At 46.3% G+C, this 19,440-nt stretch overlaps 1 protein-coding gene across 1 annotated transcript; it reads right to left on the bottom strand.

The window, feature by feature from the left end:
- Positions 1-13,348: 13,348 nt before the first annotated feature.
- Positions 13,349-18,850, bottom strand: LSM8 (LSM8 homolog, U6 small nuclear RNA associated). The gene is made up of 4 exons (XM_054023569.1): positions 18,739-18,850; positions 17,541-17,581; positions 16,262-16,389; positions 13,349-13,605 (listed from the first exon to the last, which is right to left on the bottom strand). Exons 1-4 carry the CDS (start codon positions 18,767-18,769, stop codon positions 13,515-13,517), a joined length of 291 nt encoding a protein of 96 aa, XP_053879544.1. The 5' UTR covers positions 18,770-18,850; the 3' UTR covers positions 13,349-13,514.
- Positions 18,851-19,440: the final 590 nt, after the last annotated feature.

Here is a 19,440-nt window from a genome sequence, read left to right on the forward strand (position 1 = left end):
CTTGGCACATGCCAGCTTTGCCAGTGCACCCCAACATACTCCACATCCTCTCGCTCTGCTGGGCACACACACACCCTGCACACCCAGCTCTGCCAGCGCATCCCCAATCCCAATGTGCCCTCGGCTCACCCACTGCACCCACCCACCCGCCCCTTACGCTGTGAGCTCTTTGGGGCTTGGTGGGACTCGAGTGATACCGCACCCCACTGGAGCCAAGGTTGCCTCACACCTTCTGTTTAAAGCTCGACCCCTCTAAGTCCCCTGAAAGCCACCCGTAGGGTGACCAGATGTCCTGATTTTTTAGGGACAGTCCCGATATTTGGGGCTTTTTCTTACATAGGCTCCTATTACCCCCGACCCCGTCCTGATTTTTCACACTTGCTGTCTGGTCAGCCTAGCCACACGCTCAGACTGGTACCTCTGAGGGTGCAGGGCCAGGCTCAGTGGTGGCTCTGACTGGGGCTCACGGGTGAGCTGCGCCCACCGCCATCACGGGGGCCGAGGAAGGACACAGAAGCAGCCCTCGCCCCCACCGCCCCGCACCTGACCCCGATTCTCTTGCGCTCCCGCCTTGCCTGGGCAAAGTCCCAGCACGGGTTACTCCGCCTAGCAACAGCTCTCTCCAGCCAATCAAAAATCCAGGCTGGTAGCACGACAGCCAATCGAAAAACAAATCACATTTCTCTAGCCAATCATAAAGCTCCAAGCTCAACCTCCGCAGCCAAACACAGCACCATAGAAAAAGTGACAGGTTACCCGGTAACATGGCGTGACGGACGGCCAATGGGAACATCAGGCAGGCAGCGCCCGCCCTCATACTATCCTGCCCAGCAACGTCTCACTAAGTGGCTAAGGCCCGGTAAACTCGGAACAGACTTAACCAATCAGGAAGGAAAATAGGGTGAGCGACAGTTCAGGATTAACCCCTTGGAGCGATCGGGCTGCTGCGGGCTTGAGGCCGTTTCCCTGGCCAGACCCACAGAGAGCTGCAGTGACTGGGCGGGCCCCTGAACCTGTGACTGAGCTGGTCACGTTCAAATATGCAAGTCCCGTCACATCACTGTTGCAGTATTTTCTGAATTTAATGGTGTTTTCTTCCTTTAATAAAAGTTTCCTTTTGTTATACACGGGACTTGCGCATGGTGACCTGTTGCCTCTTAGCGGCGGCCAGGGGTAGTGTTCAGTTTTCCCAGATTACCGGCTCAAGCCAGTTCTAGTCGGTATTGTTAAGAGGACCCCCCCCCCCCTCCCCCCCAGATACTGAACCCAGCCGTTGTTGCTGCCTACATCACATGGCAGAAGGGTTACATAGCTAACTTCTCCCCTCTCCTCCTTGTTTACCAGGATATCTGTGCAATCCGAGTACAGAATTGGAGGAGAAGATTGTCCAAATTATTTCTGGCAACAAGGCTGCCCAGAGGAAGGGGCAAATGGGGCAATTTGCCCCAGGCCCCGCAGGGGCCCGTACGAGAATATAGTATTCTATAGTATTGCAACTTTTTTTTAATGGAAGGGGCCCCTGAAATTGCTTTGCCCCAAGCCCCCTGAATCCTCTGAGCGACCCTGTCTGGCATAATAAAGTTCTCTGCCATTTCAAAAGCTCCACAAGCGTCCAGTGACCATGTGACCTCCCTGGGCCCCTGCTGGGCTCCCCGCATCAAAATCTGAAATGTCGCTCCTGCCCAAACCTGTGGCATTTTGGTGGGTGGGAGGGGACAGTGCGCCATTGAATTGGGAGGCTACATCAACCTATAGTAGAGACCAAAATTGGGGTTTTTTGTGCAAGAGGGGTGCAAAAATATAAGCCCCAAAAATAACCACTTTTTCAAAGAGTTTTTGGTGTTTTATTTTATTTTTGCCCAGATCTAGAGAGCAAACTATTGCTTTGATGTGGGTCAAAATGGTCTCACTCTGACAAGTTTTATCCCCGGTAGGGCATGATACCCACTAAATCTTTGGGGGACCCAAATTGAGAATGGTATTTAAGAATGTGTGTTCGTTTCTTTGCATGTGTAGTCTGAAAGGCAGGGGCGGCTCTATGTTTTTTGCCGCCCCAAGCACGGCAGTCAGGCGGCCTCAGTGGCGTTTCTGTGGGTGATCTGCCGGTCCCGCGCCTTTGTACTCGCTGCCGAATTTCCGCCAAAGCCGTGGGACCGGCGGAACGCCCACAGCCATGCCGCCGAAGGCTGCCTGACTGCCGCTCTCATGGCGACCGGCAAACCGCCCTCCCGCCCCCCGCGGCTTGCCGCCCCAGGCATGCACTTGCTGCGCTGGTGCCTGGAGCCGCCTCTGCTGAAAGGATTACTGTGAACATGCCCCAATAAAGAAAAAAAACATGAGCGGTTGTCTGTGCAGCCAAATAATGCTTGCCTGGGTAGTTTGAGGAAATGAGCCAACAACATTGCCCGGGTGAACACCACACCACTGAAGTTTTTAGTTTCAATCTTTGTATAGCACTTGTCCCAGTACAGATCCTTGAGGGACCCTGCTAGCTACCTCTCTCAAGTGTGAAAAACTGACTGTTTATTCCTACACTTTATTTCCTATCTTTTAACCAGTTACTGATCCATGAGTGGACCTGAAAGTCCAAGTACACTATATCCACGTTTGTTGATCCCCTCAAATAATTCTAACAGACTGATGAAACATGATTTCCCTTTACAGAAACCATGTTGAGTCTTCCCTAATAAATTGTCTTTAGCTATGTATTCTGATAATTCAACCAATTTGCCTGGCACTAAAGTTAGGCTTACCGGGCTGTAATTGCCAGGCTCCCCTTTGGAATCTGTTTTTTTTAAAATCAGCATCACATTAGCTGTCCTCCAGTCATCTGGTACAGAGGCTGATTTCAGCAATAAGTTACATATCTCAGATAGTAGTTCTGCAATTTCTTATCTGAGTTCCTTCCAAACTCTTGGGTGAATACTATCTGGTCCTGATGATTTATTACTGTTATCAATTTTTTCCAAAACCTCCTCTAATGACACCTCAATCTGGGACAGTTCCTCAAATTTGTCATCTAAAAAGATTGGCACAGGTATGGGAAACTCCCTCTCGGCAGAGGGTCACTGCAGAGGATGTGAAGACGGATGCAAATAATTCATTTAGCTTCTCTACAATGGCCTTGGCTTCTGTGAGTGCTTCTTTAGCACCTTGATCATCCAGTGGCCCTACTGATAAAAAAATCAGGCTTCCTACTTCTGATGTACTTAAAAGTTTTTTGGTTGGTTGTGGGTTTTTTGGGTTTTTTTGCTGTTAGTTTTTGCATCTTTTGCTTGTTGCTGTTCAAATTCTCTTTTGGCCTGCTTAATTATACTCTTACACTTGACCTGCCAGAGTTTATGCGCTTTTCTATTTTCCGCAGTAGGATTTGACTTCCAATTTTTAAAGGATGCCTTTTTGCCTCTAACTACCTCTTTTACGCTGTTAAGCCATGGTGGCATTGTTTGCTCCTCTTACAATGTTTTTAATTTGGGATATACATTTAATTTGAGCTTTTATTATGTTTTTTTTAAAAGTTTCCATGCAACCTGCAGTCATTTCACTTTTGTGACTGTTCCTTTTAACTAGCCTCCTCATTTTTATGTAGTTCCTCTTTTTGAAGGTAAATGCTCCTGTGGTGGGTTTCTTTGGAATTCAAACCCCGACCCACCACAAGGATGTTAAATTTAATTACATTATGGTCATTATTACTAAGTGGTTCATCTACATTTGCTTCTTGGACCAAATCCTGTATCAATCAAGAATTGTTTCTCCCCTGGTGGGTTCCAGGACTAGCTGTTCCAAGCAGTCATTAAAGGTGTCTCAAACTTTTCTCTCTGCATCCTGTTCTGAGGGAGATAATTGAACTGCATCAGGCGGGACCCCCTATGGTGCCTTGGGCTGGACCTCCTGCTACTCCTATAGTCAGAGCGGTAGAAGTCTGACTTCGACTCTGATGTTTCAGAATAGGAGGTCCAGGGCGGCACTGCACCTCTTTATGTAGAGCATCGGGAGCCTGGGGACCAACGGTGCTCCATGGATGTAGGTGCTGGCAGTGGGGGGTGCTGAGGTGACGGAGATCAGCATGATATCATCTCCGACTTTCCCTTTGACTGAACGGGGTGCCGAGATGGAGCCTGCAGTTCTGGTGCATCCTCCTGCCTTGGGGGCGAGAACGGTGTGTGAGTCTCAGCAGGTCCTGCGCCATCTCAAAAGCCTCCGAAGTGGATGGGAGCAGCCGGTGCTCCAAGGGGTTTGGTGAGCATGATGGGCCCAGACTCGACTGCCTCACTTTGGCAGGTGTCGATGTAGCCCCAGTCTGAGCCTCGGAGCCGTGACCCGACTGAGTTGCCACTGATGGCTGGTCCCTTGATCTTGCTGAGGGGGATCAGTCTCTTTCCATCTTCTTCTTCTTCTGCGCTGGCAATTGGGACCGGTGCCCAAGGCTGGAGTGCCCCCAAGAGGCTCCATGATGGTGCCGGAGTCTCCTTGGCAGTGTCTTTCTTTGACGCCGGATCTCTCGAAGACGGCACTGGAGTGCGCCATGCCAAAGAAGACGTACTGGGACTGGGATCCCCGCACCTGGATCCGACTGAGGTTGGAGAGATGCCTCCATGAGGAGTATTTTAAGCTGCTGCTCCCTCTCTTTAAGAGTTCTCAGTCGGAATTCCCGACAGATCTTGCAGCAGTCTGTTTCCCTCCCCAGACACCATAAACAGGAGGTGTGGGAGTCACTTTTAGGCATGCGATTTGCGCAGTCCTGGCAAGTCTTGAAGCCCAGGGATCGCGGCATGCCCCGGTGACAAATAAGGGTGGGCAGAAAAATGGGGGGAGGGAACCCCCCGTAACTGAAACTTATATGTGAACTAACTATGCTAACCAACTAGAACTATCTGCAGCAAAAACCGAAAGTACTGCTAAGCCACTTGCTGAAGCAAGAGCAAGGGGAAGTTCCAGCTACCGTCACTGGCAGTAAGAAGGGACTGAGGGGGTGGCAGGTCGGCAGGGTCCTTTATTGGGCACCATGAAGGTGTGACTCCAGGGGGTGCCCAGGTCGACCCCACGGATGCAGCTAGGGGAAAAATCTTCCAGCTACTGTGCACATGCATGCACACACATCTGATTGGAATTAACACGAACAAGCACTCGAAGAACGGGCCCTAGCGATGTTCCATAGGTAGGCACATTCGATTCTCCATTTGAGTATCAGGTGCCAAGATTAATCAGAATAACAAGATAACACAAGCTTGTATCTGGCCTTTCTAGTTGCCATTACCTCTGAACTGCAACTTTTGGAATTAAAAAGTTCCCCTATCTGTACAAGAGCCACACTGCTGTTGTCATGAGGAAAAGGTTACTCTTATAGCTCCAGAAACCTTTCTGATCAAGATAAGTTTCTCTTTCCACAATTCCAGGGAAACATTTCTCCTGTTGTTTTGTTCTAAACCTGGGAAGGTTGTGGCATAAATGGGTATTCCTAGTGCTCTAAAATATATCTTAAGCACATGGAGTACATGCACCAGTTGTGTCCTGTTCATCTAATGCTATCCAAAATGTCAAGGTCATATAAGGCATCAAAATTGCTCCAGGCAAAACACAAAAATCCTGCACCAGGTGGCATGCTAGGCATCACAGAAGTCTTTAGAGGCACTGGAGGGAAAGTGTACAAGCCTCATCTGAGGAAGATTTGCAAAAGTGAGTTTCCATTCCTCCACAGGAAGCTGCTACTGGGTTGGTTCCCACATAATTCCTTAGATTACAGAGCTCTGGCTCTTTATGGAGGGAAACTTCCATACTTGCCTATTATTCAACTATAATAATAATTAAAACATTCCCTCCCCCCACTTCTTGGAGTCACTGCTTGATGCTTCCCACTAATGATGAATGAGGAGAGATGCTGTGCAAGAGAATGCCAAATTTCTTACCTGATAATTTTCTTTCCATTAGCAGCTTCTCTCCTCATTCAGCCCACCCTGGTAGTTTGGTAAATGACTAGAGGGAGAGTTAGATATTTATAATTGTCTTAAGGTTAATTTAACACACTGTATCAGGTTGTCTTAATGCTAATAATCAGTTGCTGTTGTATTTCTACAGCTGTTGAAGAACTCCTCCAGTGGCCTGTACAGAAGGGTGGGGCTTAGTCCTGGAGCCTCCAGAAACAACACTGGACTGCCTCGGAATTCTGGAGGGGTGAGGGTGGGGGGTTTAACCCATTCACTCACTCACTCATGCCCGTCACCCCAGTCGGGGTATGGGCCGCCAACCACAGATCTCCAGAGTCCTTTATCCTGGGCCATTTGCTCTAGCTGGTTAATCCTCCTGGTTGCAAGAAGGGTAATCAGCTTAGTGGCTTCCTCACGACTTTCACCACCCAGCGTCATGCGTCTTCGAGTCGAAGACCCTTCTTTTTCCAGGCTAAAAGTCTCTGTTATCTCTATTGTTGGCGTTTCTATAGCAGGTTGATTTTTTTACGGGGTGGAGTTGCTAGCCCCACGCCCAACCCTCCTCCTTTATCCTGACTTGGGACAGGCAGATGGCCCCAAAGGACCTCTCTGGTGGAGTTTTTAACCCATTAGAGATGAATAAGAAGAGAAACTGCTAAAAGAAAATTATCAGGTAAGAAATTTCTCATTCTTTGCCTAGCCTGCCCTTTTGAAATCCATGCCCAGAGGAGACCCTCCATGTATGGATTTACCCCATACCACACTGTTCCACCCTCCCCCAGGGAGGCCTTTCCTGGGGCCTAACATCAGCCCTCAGGAAGACTTGGAGAGTGAATGGGCAGGGGAAAGGTGTGGTAAGGGGCATGTATCTTATGCCACCTTTGGCCCTGCAGAGTTTTCCCCAGAGAAAATAATTCAGGTTATGGAACCTCCCACTCAGTGATCTGGGGACAACCTCAGGCAGCAGGCATCCCTGGTAATGTAGCTCTAACAGCAGGTGTGGTATCAGCTGGCAGGGGCCAGAGCTGGTGTGGAAGCACAGAGCTTCTCCACAGATGGCCTCCAATAGAACCTTGAGTACTCTCAGGTTTGGGCCAGGTCCCATGGCCTATTCTGGTAGGGGAGCAACCCCACCTCCCTCATGGGATCTCTGTAAATGGCTGCTCACAGAGATTTCATCCCAATAAGCCATTTCCTTCCGGTTTTACCATAGGAGAGGATGGTGTGGGCCCATATACTTATCTGCCACTGTGTAACCTTTGTTCTGATGTTAGGTAACTCTTCATTGTATTGTGAAAGTCCCTTGTGTGACTTGGCATAGAAGCTGTTAGGATTTTGTGCTAATGAGTTGTATAATTTTTTACTGATTTATCTATACACTGGCTGTTATATAGTTAGTGTCAGAAACACCTTTTAATTTCCTTGCTAAGATGCATCACAAAGGCAGCTTGCTAAGGATTCTTTTAGGATGAACTTCTAGATTTTTAAACTGCAGCATGGCAAATTCCTTTTTCAAAATAAGTTGTACTTTCATGGGTATAACTATACAAATAAAATACCAGGAAAATTTCCTTTCACAAACTGTATCTGATCACGTCCATTAGTTTTTACCAGGAACAAACATTTTAAAAAAGCCCATCCAGCTTTTTGCTTTATTCAAGATGTACTGAATTTTGTCCAAAGAAGGAGCACGCTGTTTCTTTGTTATTCATTGGCAGAACTGTTGCTTGAGGGACCAGTTAAAGCTCATTCAAGTAGGGCTGCTGGAGAGATAGTAGTCAGACAACTCAATCCTGACTCTTGAGATTTGCAGGCAGCCACTTGTAATTCATTACAGGGCTTTACAACTATGACTGCTTCTACACTGCTTTGCACAAGGAATAGAAATCTGGCCTATATTTACACCTAGGATCAATTCCCACCTGACCATCCCCCCCTTCTCTTTAGCCTCTCTATTTGTCACGCTATATATATATATATATATATAGCCTGTTGTAAAAAGTTATATTTGCTTAAAAATACAATGCCATTGGTTTTTTAGAGGGAGCTGAAGTTTCCAGACACTGGCTGCTGGAACAGAGAGGTATTGAGAGTCAGCATTAGCACCAGCCATAGCATTAGGAACTGCTGTTTACTGTTGCCATAGAGATAACAAAACTATTCAATCCATTGCCTCCAGAAGTTCATATTTTTCCTGTGCATGAGTGAAAAATCAAGGGTGGATGTTCTGGGATCACTCCCTTTAAGAAGTAGCATTCTATAACCCCAGAGGGACTAAAAAAATTGTTCTACTCCAAGGTTAAGCAGCACAACAAAAGTATGTCTATTACTGCTGAAACAGTTCAGTGTGTCCACTTTGCTGGTGTGCTCTGCCCACTCTCCAGCCATCACTGTATGTGTGCATAGAGGCACTTATTCTATAATTCTAGACACAGCTCTCTGGAACAGGCACAGAGCATCAGAGTAGGTTCTTACTTGTCAATATGTTATCTAGGCAAATATGTCATCAATGAATATGGGTACATTAACCGCCTCTTCCAGATGTGTATATTTTGTCCATAATTATATATTGACGTACAAGGAACAGTGTAAAGGTTGCTGCTGCACAATATTGTATTCTGCTCCTCCGACCCTTCTGGAACAAGAGCTTTTGACATGCATAAGGCAAAGCCAAACCTTTGGAAGCAGAACCTGCTCAGTTACAGACTCAGCACCTCTCTCTTAAAAGAGCATTAGACACTATGAAAGCAAAGGTTAGAGCATGAGGAAATGCAGAGTTAAGGGAATACTTCCCACACAACACAACCACACAACCGTAACTCTGCCCTTGTATGGATGCCAGGATGACCTTATAACATCACAGTACTTTACCTTTCCCTAACATAGGTTAACATTTCCCCTATGCCCACCACAACTCCAAACACAGAGAAGGGAACACAGGCATTCCTAAACTTTAGGTCTGATGGAGAACCAAGATCTGAGGAAAGCTTAGCACTGACACAAAGGCACTTAATTGGAAACTTCCAGAGCAATGGAACTGACTCGGCACTGAAGAACCTGCACTGATAGCACCAGCCGGTTTTTGGCTAGAAAAGGCACTGAATTCCTGAGTACCACACATGCCCTGAGATAAAGGTTCAGATGACAGAACCAGCCTCCTTGGCACTGGAGAAGATCTGGAAGTGAAACTAGACTTAGTGTTCTAACTCAAAACCCAATAATGGTAATGGGCACATTAGGGACTTCTAAAGTTTCTTTTGCCTGGGGCCTGACCAGTGGATGGATCCAAAGAGCTGGCTTGTACGGCTTCTGTCATGAGGAAGGCCAGGAGCTAAATGTGTCTATCCTTTCAAGTCCAAGGCATGAAGGCACAGCATGCCTGTAGCGAAGTCGAGATTCACTGGCGTGGCACCTCCTGCTGGTCATCTTGGGAATCAGCTCTTTTCCAGCTTCGGAGCACCCTCTGCTGGCCGGCGGCTCGCCTGTCTCATGCCCCATGACCCTCCTGGATCCCGGGTGCCACTGCAGTACCCCAACACTCTGTGTCTTCCCTCCCAGGGGAACCCCCAACCCTCTAAACCTACTTTGCCTCAGTGGCTACTGCCAGTCATCATCTAGCCCCCGCTCCCTGGGGCAGCCTGCCATCCGTAATGGCCACTCATCATTGGCAGGGGGTTAGGACCTGCTTCTTTTGCCTATTCCCAGGCTGCATCTCTGCAGCCCCAGTACCTTTCATAGGCCTTCAATAAGGTCTGCAGCCTGGGGTTTTACCAGGCTGGAGCTCCCCAGCTCCCTTGCCCTATTCCCCAGCACTGCTCCAGTTCAGGTACCTTCCTCTCAGGCAGCTAGCCCTTCCCACTCCAGGGCTACAGTGAGACTCCTCCCAGCTCCTGGCCCCCAGCCCTCTTATCAGCCTAGCTTGGCTGCTTTTAACCTCTGTCTATCGGAGTGGGGCAGCTGCCCCACTACAATGCCAAACAACAATCTCATAGACTCATAGACTTTAAGGTCAGAAGGGACCATTATGATCATCTAGTCTGAACACTATAAAATTAACATGGCACACATTACATGGATTAAAAACTAGCTAAATGAAAGGTCTCAAAATGTAACTGTAAATGTGGAATCATCATCAAGAGGGTCTGTTTCCAGTAGGGTCCTGCAGAGATTGGGTCTTGACCCCCACACTATTTAACCTCTTTATCAGTGACCTGGAAGAAAAAAATAAAATCATTGATAAAGTTTGCAGATGACACAAAAAATGGAGGAGTGGTAAATGATGAAGAGGACAAGCTCCTGATTCAGAGCAATCTGGATCACTTGAAAAACTAGGTACAAGCAAAAAATATATGTTTTAATATGGCTAGACATAAATGTATGCATCTAGGAACAAAGAATGTAGGACACACTTGCAGGGTGGGAGACTCTATCCTGGGAAGCAGTGCTTCTGAAAAAATTTGGGGGTTGCAGTGGATAATCAGCCGAACATGAGCTTCCAGTGTGATGCTGTGGCCAAAAGAGCTAATATGATCCTGGGATGCATAAACAGGGAAACTTCGAGTAGGAATAGAGAGGTTATTTTACCTCTGTAATTGGCACTGGTGGGACTGCTGCCAAAATACTGTGTCCAGTTCTAGTGCCCATTCACAGAGGATGTTGATCAATTGGAAAGCATTCAGAGAAGAGCCCAAAGAATGATTAAAGAATTAGAAAACATGCATTATAGTGAGAGATTCAAGGAGCTCAATCTATTTATCTTAACAAAGAGAAGGCTAAGGGGTGACTTGATTAGTCTTTAAGTATCTATATTGGGAACAAACATTTAATATGGGTTCTTCAATCTAGCAAAGAAAGGTATAACAATGTAATGGCTGGAAATTGAAGCTAGAAAAATGCAGACTGGAAATAAAATATACATTTTTAACAGTGGGCGAAATCAATCATTAGAACAATTTACCACGGGTTGTGGTGGATTCTCCATCACTGACAATTTTTAAATCAAGATTGGATGTTTTTCTAAAAGATCTGTTCTAGGAATTATTTTGGGGAAGTTCTATGGCCTGTGTTATACTGGAGGTCCGACTAGATGACCACAATGGTTCCTTCTGCCCTTAGAATCTATGACAAGGCTATTTTGGGTCACTGTATTAACTACTGGTCATGGATCACAAAGGGAAGACTTGCAGATTGCAGAACCCAGTCAGGCCTGTTGAGCAATCACCACTGGTATCCAGGGGACTGTAGCTGAGATGCAGTCAGAGTGGAAGCATTGTGGGATTCCACCCCAGAACAGGTGCAGGCAAGAGGCCTAGCACCAGCAGGGAGGAGGGTGCACCCAGTGAGACTGGAAGCAGGGTCAGAGGTGCAGCTACCCCTGAATCATGACACATATGGTGTGACTCCATATCCTGGAGTTAGCCCCAGAATCTGTCTATGCAACAGCACAGAGAAAACGGGGCACGTTACAAATTATTATATTTACGCTGCTAAAATGCACCTCCGAGGTTAACTTTGTAGGAAGGGGGGGTTGGGAGCGGACAGCAAAAGAGGGAGGAAGGCATTAAGGGCTATCACTGGCTTTCCAGCCAAAACTTCAGAGTGGTAGCCGTGTTAGTCTGTATCAGCAAAAAGAACGAGTACTTGTGGCACCTTAGAGAGTAGGTGCCACAAGTACTTGTTGTTATTTCAGCCAAAACTTGTAATTCTAGTAAATAGTTTTTAAAAATCGGGGCCTTTATTAAGAAATTCCTCTTCCCACTCCTTTTTCTCTTCAAGATAGCCCATATTATTTATATGTATACACTGGTGCCCAAATCATTTATATAAAACAATCACTTATACAATAAGAAAAATGCCAACTTCTCAGGGAAAAGGCCAATCCCAATCCCCACAAGAGACAGTCTTTACCATTACTTTTTCGATTATCTTACTTAAAGGATAGGTAAAGGACTAGGCCACAACTAGGAGGAAACTCTGCTTTTTTGAGCATGGTCTCACCCCCACCTGGCAAGGATTGATGGCACCCTTCTCAAAGGGTGATAATCTAGGTATAGAACTAATGCCTCCACGTTTGTCTTCAACAAATGTGGAAGACAAGGGTTCATCTTAAATGTAACGTACTTGGCTGCAATCACCCCAGCATATCTAAAATCTAGTTGAGACCTAACTGGATGCAGCTCAACCAAAGGCAGTGGTGCATTTAAAATCTCCCTCCTCGTACTATTCCCTCGGTGCAGATCTGATCATTTTTTTCAGGTAAGTAGATAGATAACTCTTCGGACTGAGCAAATAATTTTAATACAGCTCTGGCAAGTCAGTTTTACCTAACTGATGTATGTAGCTATGTCTTTCTGTGTATTGCACATTTAAATGTGTAAGGACTCTGCCTTTGTGCAGTAATTACTGCTACTGCAGCCTTTTCCAGCACAGGCAGCCTAGCCTCCCTCGGTTTAGTGCATAGTTACATCTGCCCAATTTACAATATTTAGCTTCTATTTAGTGCTTTTGTTCCATAATCTTAAAGCACTTTACAAAGATAAGTACATACATTTAGTAATTGTACATGCAAATACAGATGAAAAATGAACAATTTGTTCTACTCTGACATTAACCTGCACCAACAATATGTAAAGAACTAATGCTTAACAAAAATAAGTTAAACAATTCATTCTCTTTAATGTGTATTTGCTATTCAGCTCTTCCCTAAAGTTTCAGATGCAAGAGGGATTGTTTAGAGTACAGGACAAGAATCATTTTTGTTCTGGACCTTAATAGTCTTCCTTGCATCTGACTACTCTGTTTAAGTCCCCTGTTCACAATGAATAGATCTCACTATCATAGTAGCCTAATGTGTGTTAATGCAAGTGACAACAAATTATGTTTATTTTGCAAACTGATACTCACAAACACCACAGAGGTGCACCGAAGTTACGAATGTTATGGCATTTGTGAATTGGTGCAATTGCTGGAATGGTTTAATAAAATACATTCAGATGGTTTGTGATTACCAGAAGAGTGTAACAATCCTATTAACCTGATAAAGGCAAGTTTGCAATACTTGGAAACATGCATCATGAAACTTCCACAAATAAGTTAGTAAACAAGGATCCTAGTATTAGATTTTCATTCCTGTACTCAAATCAGAACTATATTTGTCCAACACATGTCACTATTTGTAATACTGAAATATCACACATTAAAAAAAGCTACTTGTTGGCAGAGGTTAAATTGACTTGTGTTTATGCAGTGTAATTTACAAATCAATACAGTAAAGCACACTTCACCTTTAAGAGTAGTGATTTGTTTCTACTTCACAAGTGGCATTCACGAGTCGTTTATGTATCAATGTCAAGTCTGCCACTGAAATTAAATGCTAATGTTAGATATATGTTTACTTTGCAGTGAAATTATACGAGAGACTTCAATAAAATGTAGATATTTTAATTTACATATCAAACTACAACACATTCACCAAAAAAAGTGTGGCCCAACCAAGTTATAACAATTTGTAAAAATCTTCATGCTGTTTTTTAAATAGTTCTATACAGCCAAAGTTTACAAAGTCCTCGTGCATCCTTGTGTTTCTCCTCTTCAGTGTGCTACTGAGTTCAAAGGTTCTGCTCGAATATTCCCCAAGTCAAGTGCTGAATCTGTCTCTTCATCAATTTCACCAATGACAGCACTATAAGTAACAAAATAGATTAAATACCACTAGTAGAAATTGTCCCATTTTGAAACAAGATGAAAACCACAAATATAGTGACTTGCTATTCCAAAATGAGATTTGTGATTACAGAACTGCAAAATTTCAGTAATTTTTCCCCATAGATTTTGTTTGGAGCAAAAAAAATAAAATAAAATTGAACAATAAGTATATTCTGCAAACATTTGGCAATCTAGAAGCAACAACTCTGGATGAAATCTGTCTACTCCTAGTCACTGGAGCAGGGATTTGAATTTGGGTCTCTCACATTCTAGGCAAGTGTCCTAACTGCAAGGCTGTAGAGTTATTCTCATTTGCTTTCCCTGCGGCAATGACTTCATTATCACCATGATTGTCTATGAATAACAATGTATAGTCATTGGGCCGGGGAAAGTGTGAGAATGACTCTACAGCCTGGTAGTTGGGGCACTCACCTGGGATGTGACTCTACAGCCTGGTAGTTGAGGACCTCACCTGGGATGTGGGAGACCTAATTTCAAATCCCTGCTTCAATGACTAATTATTTACAAAAAGTGGAATAGCTTCAAGAGAGATTAAGAAAGCCCTATATCAGAATACTCCATAACCCAGTGGCTAGGGCACTCTCCTGCAATGGGAGCAGTGATTTGTACCTGGGTCTCACACATCCTAGGTGAGTAGCCTAACGGTTATAAGGAAGGCACCACCTCCTCCAGCCATTTTGTGAATTCTTTTCTTTGGTAAAAAGGCCAGAAAAATAAAAATAATTTGTTTTTAACGGAAATCTAACATTTTGTTTGACATAACAAAAGTGTTTCAAATTTTTCAGTTTGGTTGAAACTGCACCTCTACCCAGATATAACATGAATTCTGATATAACGCGGTAAAGCAGTCCTCGGGGGGAGGGGGAGGGCTGCGCACTCCGGCAGATCAAAGCAAGTTCGATATAACGCGGTAAGATTTTTTTGGCTCCCGAGGACAGTGTTATATCGAGATAGAGGTGTATTTGGCAAACTCGAGACAAAATAGTTTGGTAGACTGAAAACTGCATTTTTTGACAAATAAACTGTTCATCTGAAAATCTTCATCCAGCTCTACTTAATTATTCTTTACCATGATATTTACAGAATATTAAACACTGCTTAGCCTGCTCCTATCATGTTGACCAATTTTATTTCCTTGTACTCCAGGATCTGTTGTTTCATCTTATACTTAGATTGGAAGCTCTTTGGGGCAGGTATGGCCTTTTTGTTGTGTGTGGATACAGTACCTAGCACAATGGGGTCCTGGGCACTATGGTAATACAAATAAATAATAAATCCTAAATCCACAAATGAGAACTCATGTTACAATTTTTATTACAGGTCACCAGGTCTGAAGTATACAATTCCCTTTCACCTCTAGGTCAGCGGTTCTCACGACCAATTTTTTGGTGGTCTCAGAGTGTGGCCAGCAACTCTTGCTGGTGGCCGCTCAGACAAAGTTTCCTAAAATACTTAATTAACTTCAAGAAAAACAAATAAATATACACATATACATGTGTGCAATTCATGTATGTAGGGTTGTTGTTTTTTTTTTTTTTTGTAGACTCAATAAGAAAAATTTATAGTTGTATTTTGGTGCCCCTGGCCTCCGCTGCCTCCCACAGCCTCCCCTCCAGCATCTGCTGCCCTCCCAGGACTCCCTAGCACACCCCTGGACACCACTGCTCCCCCCTCCCCCCATTGCCCCAAGCTCCCTTCCGGGGCCTTGCACTCCAGGCTCACCCTGCTCCTTGCTTCTTGACCATGGCGTGAAGCCCCATCACCCTGGGCTGAAGCCCAGAGCCCCACATCTGGACCTGGGAAAGAGGGGGCCTGAAGCACAGAGCACCACCACCCTGGGGGGTTGAAGCCCAGAGCCCACCACCAGAGTCCCTTGGCTGAAGCCAAGCAGGGTGGGCTGAAGCCTGCCACCAGAGCCTCCAGCTGAAACTGACCAAGGGTGGGGGTGTCAAGCCTGCCCCCACAGTCCCACAATTGAAGACGGCGGGTGAGGGGGCTGAAGCCCACCCCTAGGCGCTGCAGGGAGGGGCCGCTGCTTTGCCCCCTCCCCATCTCTGCCCAGGAGGCTGTCGTGGTTGCATCTGAGAAACAATGCTCTAGGTTACCAATTTGAATATGACTAAAGCTGTTACTGACCAAAAACTGAACCCTCTGATGGCTCTATTCAGGGCCTTTGTAAAATGTCTTCCTCACTTTCTAGTGACAAGTGTGCATATCTTCATCTGAGCTAGTACTAACTGGGACACTTCTTGGCTGGAGACTGAACTATTTTAGCCATTCTACAGATGTTTGCCCACTATATCAAGGTTGAGGGAGGTTTACTGTTACTGTCTGTTCTGAACCTGTGGATAAAGAGAACTTAGGGTTTCTAGGTTTATCAATCTGACAACTTGCATCATTACAGCTTTATGCATCCGAAGAAGTGGGCTGTAGTCCACGAAAGCTTATGCTCTAATAAATTTGTTAGTCTCTATGGTGCCACAAGTACTCCTGTTCTTCTTTTTGCGGATACAGACTAACACGGCTGCTACTCTGAAACCTGTCATTACAGCTTTAAACATTTTTAACTAATTCTGATTTGATTGGATTAGAAAAGAATAAGCTATACTTACACATTATCTCCTCTAACAATGTACAATCCCAATACTACTTGTTCAACTCCTTGTGAAGAACTGAACACTCGTTCATGGCTTTCATCCAAAATCAAGTTGATGGTCTGATCAAAACCTTTGAGGGTTCCCTGAAAAGCGCACAAAAAAATTAAGTATTCCAATGATCTTTAAGTTTTTCATTTTAGTGCACAAGAATAACTCAGGCAGCAATATACTGTAGAAGAGATGATCATTCTAGATTTTACTCTGAGCTTTAAAGCTGAATAAACATGTACTGTTAGAGACTGGAACTTGAAAGCAGAGAGTCAGTTTAAGATTGTTATCATTTACTATCATGTTACAAGTAACAGTTAAGATTACTGTAGCTTTAATAAAAAGAACAGGAGTACTTGTGGCACCTTAGAGACTAACAAATTTATTAGAACATAAGCTTTCGTGGACTACAGCCCACTTCTTCGGATGCATATAGAATGGAACATATATATGCATCCGAAGAAGTGGGCTGTAGTCCACGAAAGCTTATGTTCTAATAAATTTGTTAGTCTCTAAGGTGCCACAAGTACTCCTGTTCTTCTTTTTGCGGATATAGACGAACACGGCTGCTACTCTGAAACCTGTAGCTTTAATATTAGAGAAGTGGTTTTCAAACTTTTTTTCTGGCAACCCAGTTGAAAAAAAATTGTTGATGCCTGCAACCCAATGGAGCTGAGGATGAGCGGTTTGGAGTATGGGAGGGGCTCAGGGCTGGGGCAGAGGGTTGGGGTGCAGGGGTGGGGCCAGGGATGAGGGGTTTGGGGTGTAGGAGGGGGCTCTTGGTTGGGGGGGTCAGGGCTGAGGCAGGGGTTGGAGTACGGGAGGGGATCAGGGTTCTGGGCTGGGGGTGCAGGCTCTGGGGTGGGGCTGGGAATGAGAGGCACTACAGACCACGCGGCACCCCGGAAGCAGCCAACAGCAGGTCCGGCTCCTAGGAGGAGGCGCACAAGCAGCTCTGCGCGGCTCTTGCCCACAGGCACCCCCTTGCATGCATCCGAAGAAGTGGGCTGTAGTCCACGAAAGCTTATGCTCTAATAAATTTGTTAGTCTCTAAGGTGCCACAAGTACTCCTGTTCTTTTTAAACTGACAGGATTTTAAAAGTGATGTCTCTTTAAAAAAGGTTAGTTTACATGCTTTGTTATTTGTGTGTAGCATCTACCATTAGAAGTTGAATGATCTAGTTATTTTTTAAAAACCCACATAATTCAAACAACACTATTTACATAGTACTAATTTTATATTCACCACAATCATTCTTCCATCAGAAGTAATTACTGCAACAGTACCTAACAGTACAGTCAAGGAAATGTTTAAAGAAAACATATTCACAGCTTGAAACAAGATGAAGGTGTTACGTTCAACATAAATCTGTAATATAAATTATGATTCAAGAGATTAACTTTGTGCCTTAAGAATTTCTTACTCAAAAAATTGTTAAAGAAATGTGTTAACTGACTGATAAAACCAACCTCTGAAATTAGCAGTGGTCTGGGATATTTTTTTTGTTCTATCAAACCAGCATCATTGTGCTTTCATTTGCAGGAGAGCCATAAATCAAAGCAGCAGACCCCCAAATACATAGAGTGAAGTATTTTGCTTTATCATCAGGACAGCCTCAGACAGCCCATGCTGGCTCCCTAAAGCATTTTAGGTATACCATCCCATTAGAGTTTCTGACTCTGGGCTATTTATTTTGTTCATAGATTCACTGAATTTAAGACCAGAATTGGATCATTAGATCATCTAGTCTGACCGGCATATCACATTTCACCCACTTACCCCCATATTGTCCACCTTAACTTGTGTTGGGCTAAAACATATTACCCCAAAAACCAACCAGTGTTGTGCTGAAGACATCAAGAGATGTAGAATCCACCACATCCCTGGCTGGTTTGTTCCAATGGTAAATCACCCTCACTACTGAAAATTTATGCCTCATTTTCAATTTGAATGTGCCTTGGTTCAGAGTAGTGCCCCGATCTGTTCAGACCTGGAGTTTTCATCCATAGAGCTCAGAGTGGGTCACGGCCATTAGCCCCAGTTCGCAGATGGGGAAACTGAGGCACGAACATTGACGTGACCTGCCCAACGTCAACCAGCAGAGCAGTGGCGGAGCCCAGAACCAAACCAGGTCTCCTGAGCCCCAGCTCAGTGCTCTGCCCCCTAGGCCGCGCTGCCCCTCTCTCTAGGGCACCGTAGGCAGCACTGGCCCAGCCCCCTCCCCGCAGAGCCCCACGGACCGGGAAGGCCGTAGCCTCCACCTCCCCCCGGGCTGAGCCGGTGCGTGTGGTGGGGGGAGGGGCTCCCACAAGGGTCTCGGAGGAGCAGCCGCCACCGACCCCTGAGGGGGGAAGGGGGGGGAGAGAGGGCGCTGTAGACCTCCCCCGCGCTGCTCCCCAGCCCGCCCTCCGCGGCACACAAGCCCGTCCCGGCGGAAGGATACGGTTGATGTAGTTCTCCAGCGCGGAGGTCATGGCGGCGACGGCTCCGTTCCGCGCGCTGCTTGCTAGCGCCACCGGGACCGGCAGCCGAGTCCCGCGAGACTTCCCGCGCCAAACGTTGAGAGACGCAGCTGGCCTGCTCACTGCGCACGCGCAGGATTGGGAGGGACGGGGAGGGGAGATGTGGGGGGGCTTTCCCGCGGCTACGACAGCCTCCTGGGCGGGGCTAAGCATTGGCTCCTCCCCCGCCGTCCCTCAGGCTGAAGAAGGAGCAGGGCGAGTTCTCGGGGGATAATCGGGCTCGGGCTTCAGCGCTGGGCTGGCGGCGGCGGGACCAGGGCTCCGGCCAGGGGGCTTCAGTCGCCAACTCCCAGCTCCAACCGCGGGGGTTCGGGGCTGACCCCCAGCGCCGGCCGCGCGGCCCCTGGGGCTTCAGGCTCCGACCCCTGGCCGTGCTGCAGCGGGCTCTCACCGCGGCTCCGGCCCCCAGCGCCAGGGTCTGGCCATGGGCACTGACCCCCGGCCCTGGCTGTGCCGCTCCTGCCGCGGGCACTGACTGACGGCAGCGGGTGCCAACCCCCGGCTCCAGCTGAGCAGTGGTAGGGCTCACCACCCACCCCCATCTCCCCTGGTCCCCACTGCCTTCCTGCATCCATCCCTCCATTGCCCTGGACTCCCCTCCCTCTGCGGCCCCAGCCCCGCAT

This window comes from Malaclemys terrapin, chromosome 1 (assembly GCF_027887155.1).
Source record: "Malaclemys terrapin pileata isolate rMalTer1 chromosome 1, rMalTer1.hap1, whole genome shotgun sequence".
Taxonomy (NCBI): Eukaryota; Metazoa; Chordata; order Testudines; family Emydidae; genus Malaclemys; species Malaclemys terrapin.

Excerpts from the sequence above, each read along its gene's own strand:
- LSM8 (XM_054023569.1), bottom strand. The coding sequence starts at position 18,769 with ATGACCTCCGCGCTGGAGAACTACATCAACC. Across the intron at positions 17,582-18,738 it reads GCTGGAGAACTACATCAACC|GTACTGTTGCAGTAATTACT; the intron begins GTATCCTTCCGC and ends CTGTACTGTTAG. Across the intron at positions 13,606-16,261 it reads ATTGTTAGAGGAGATAATGT|TGCTGTCATTGGTGAAATTG; the intron begins GTAAGTATAGCT and ends TGTTACTTATAG.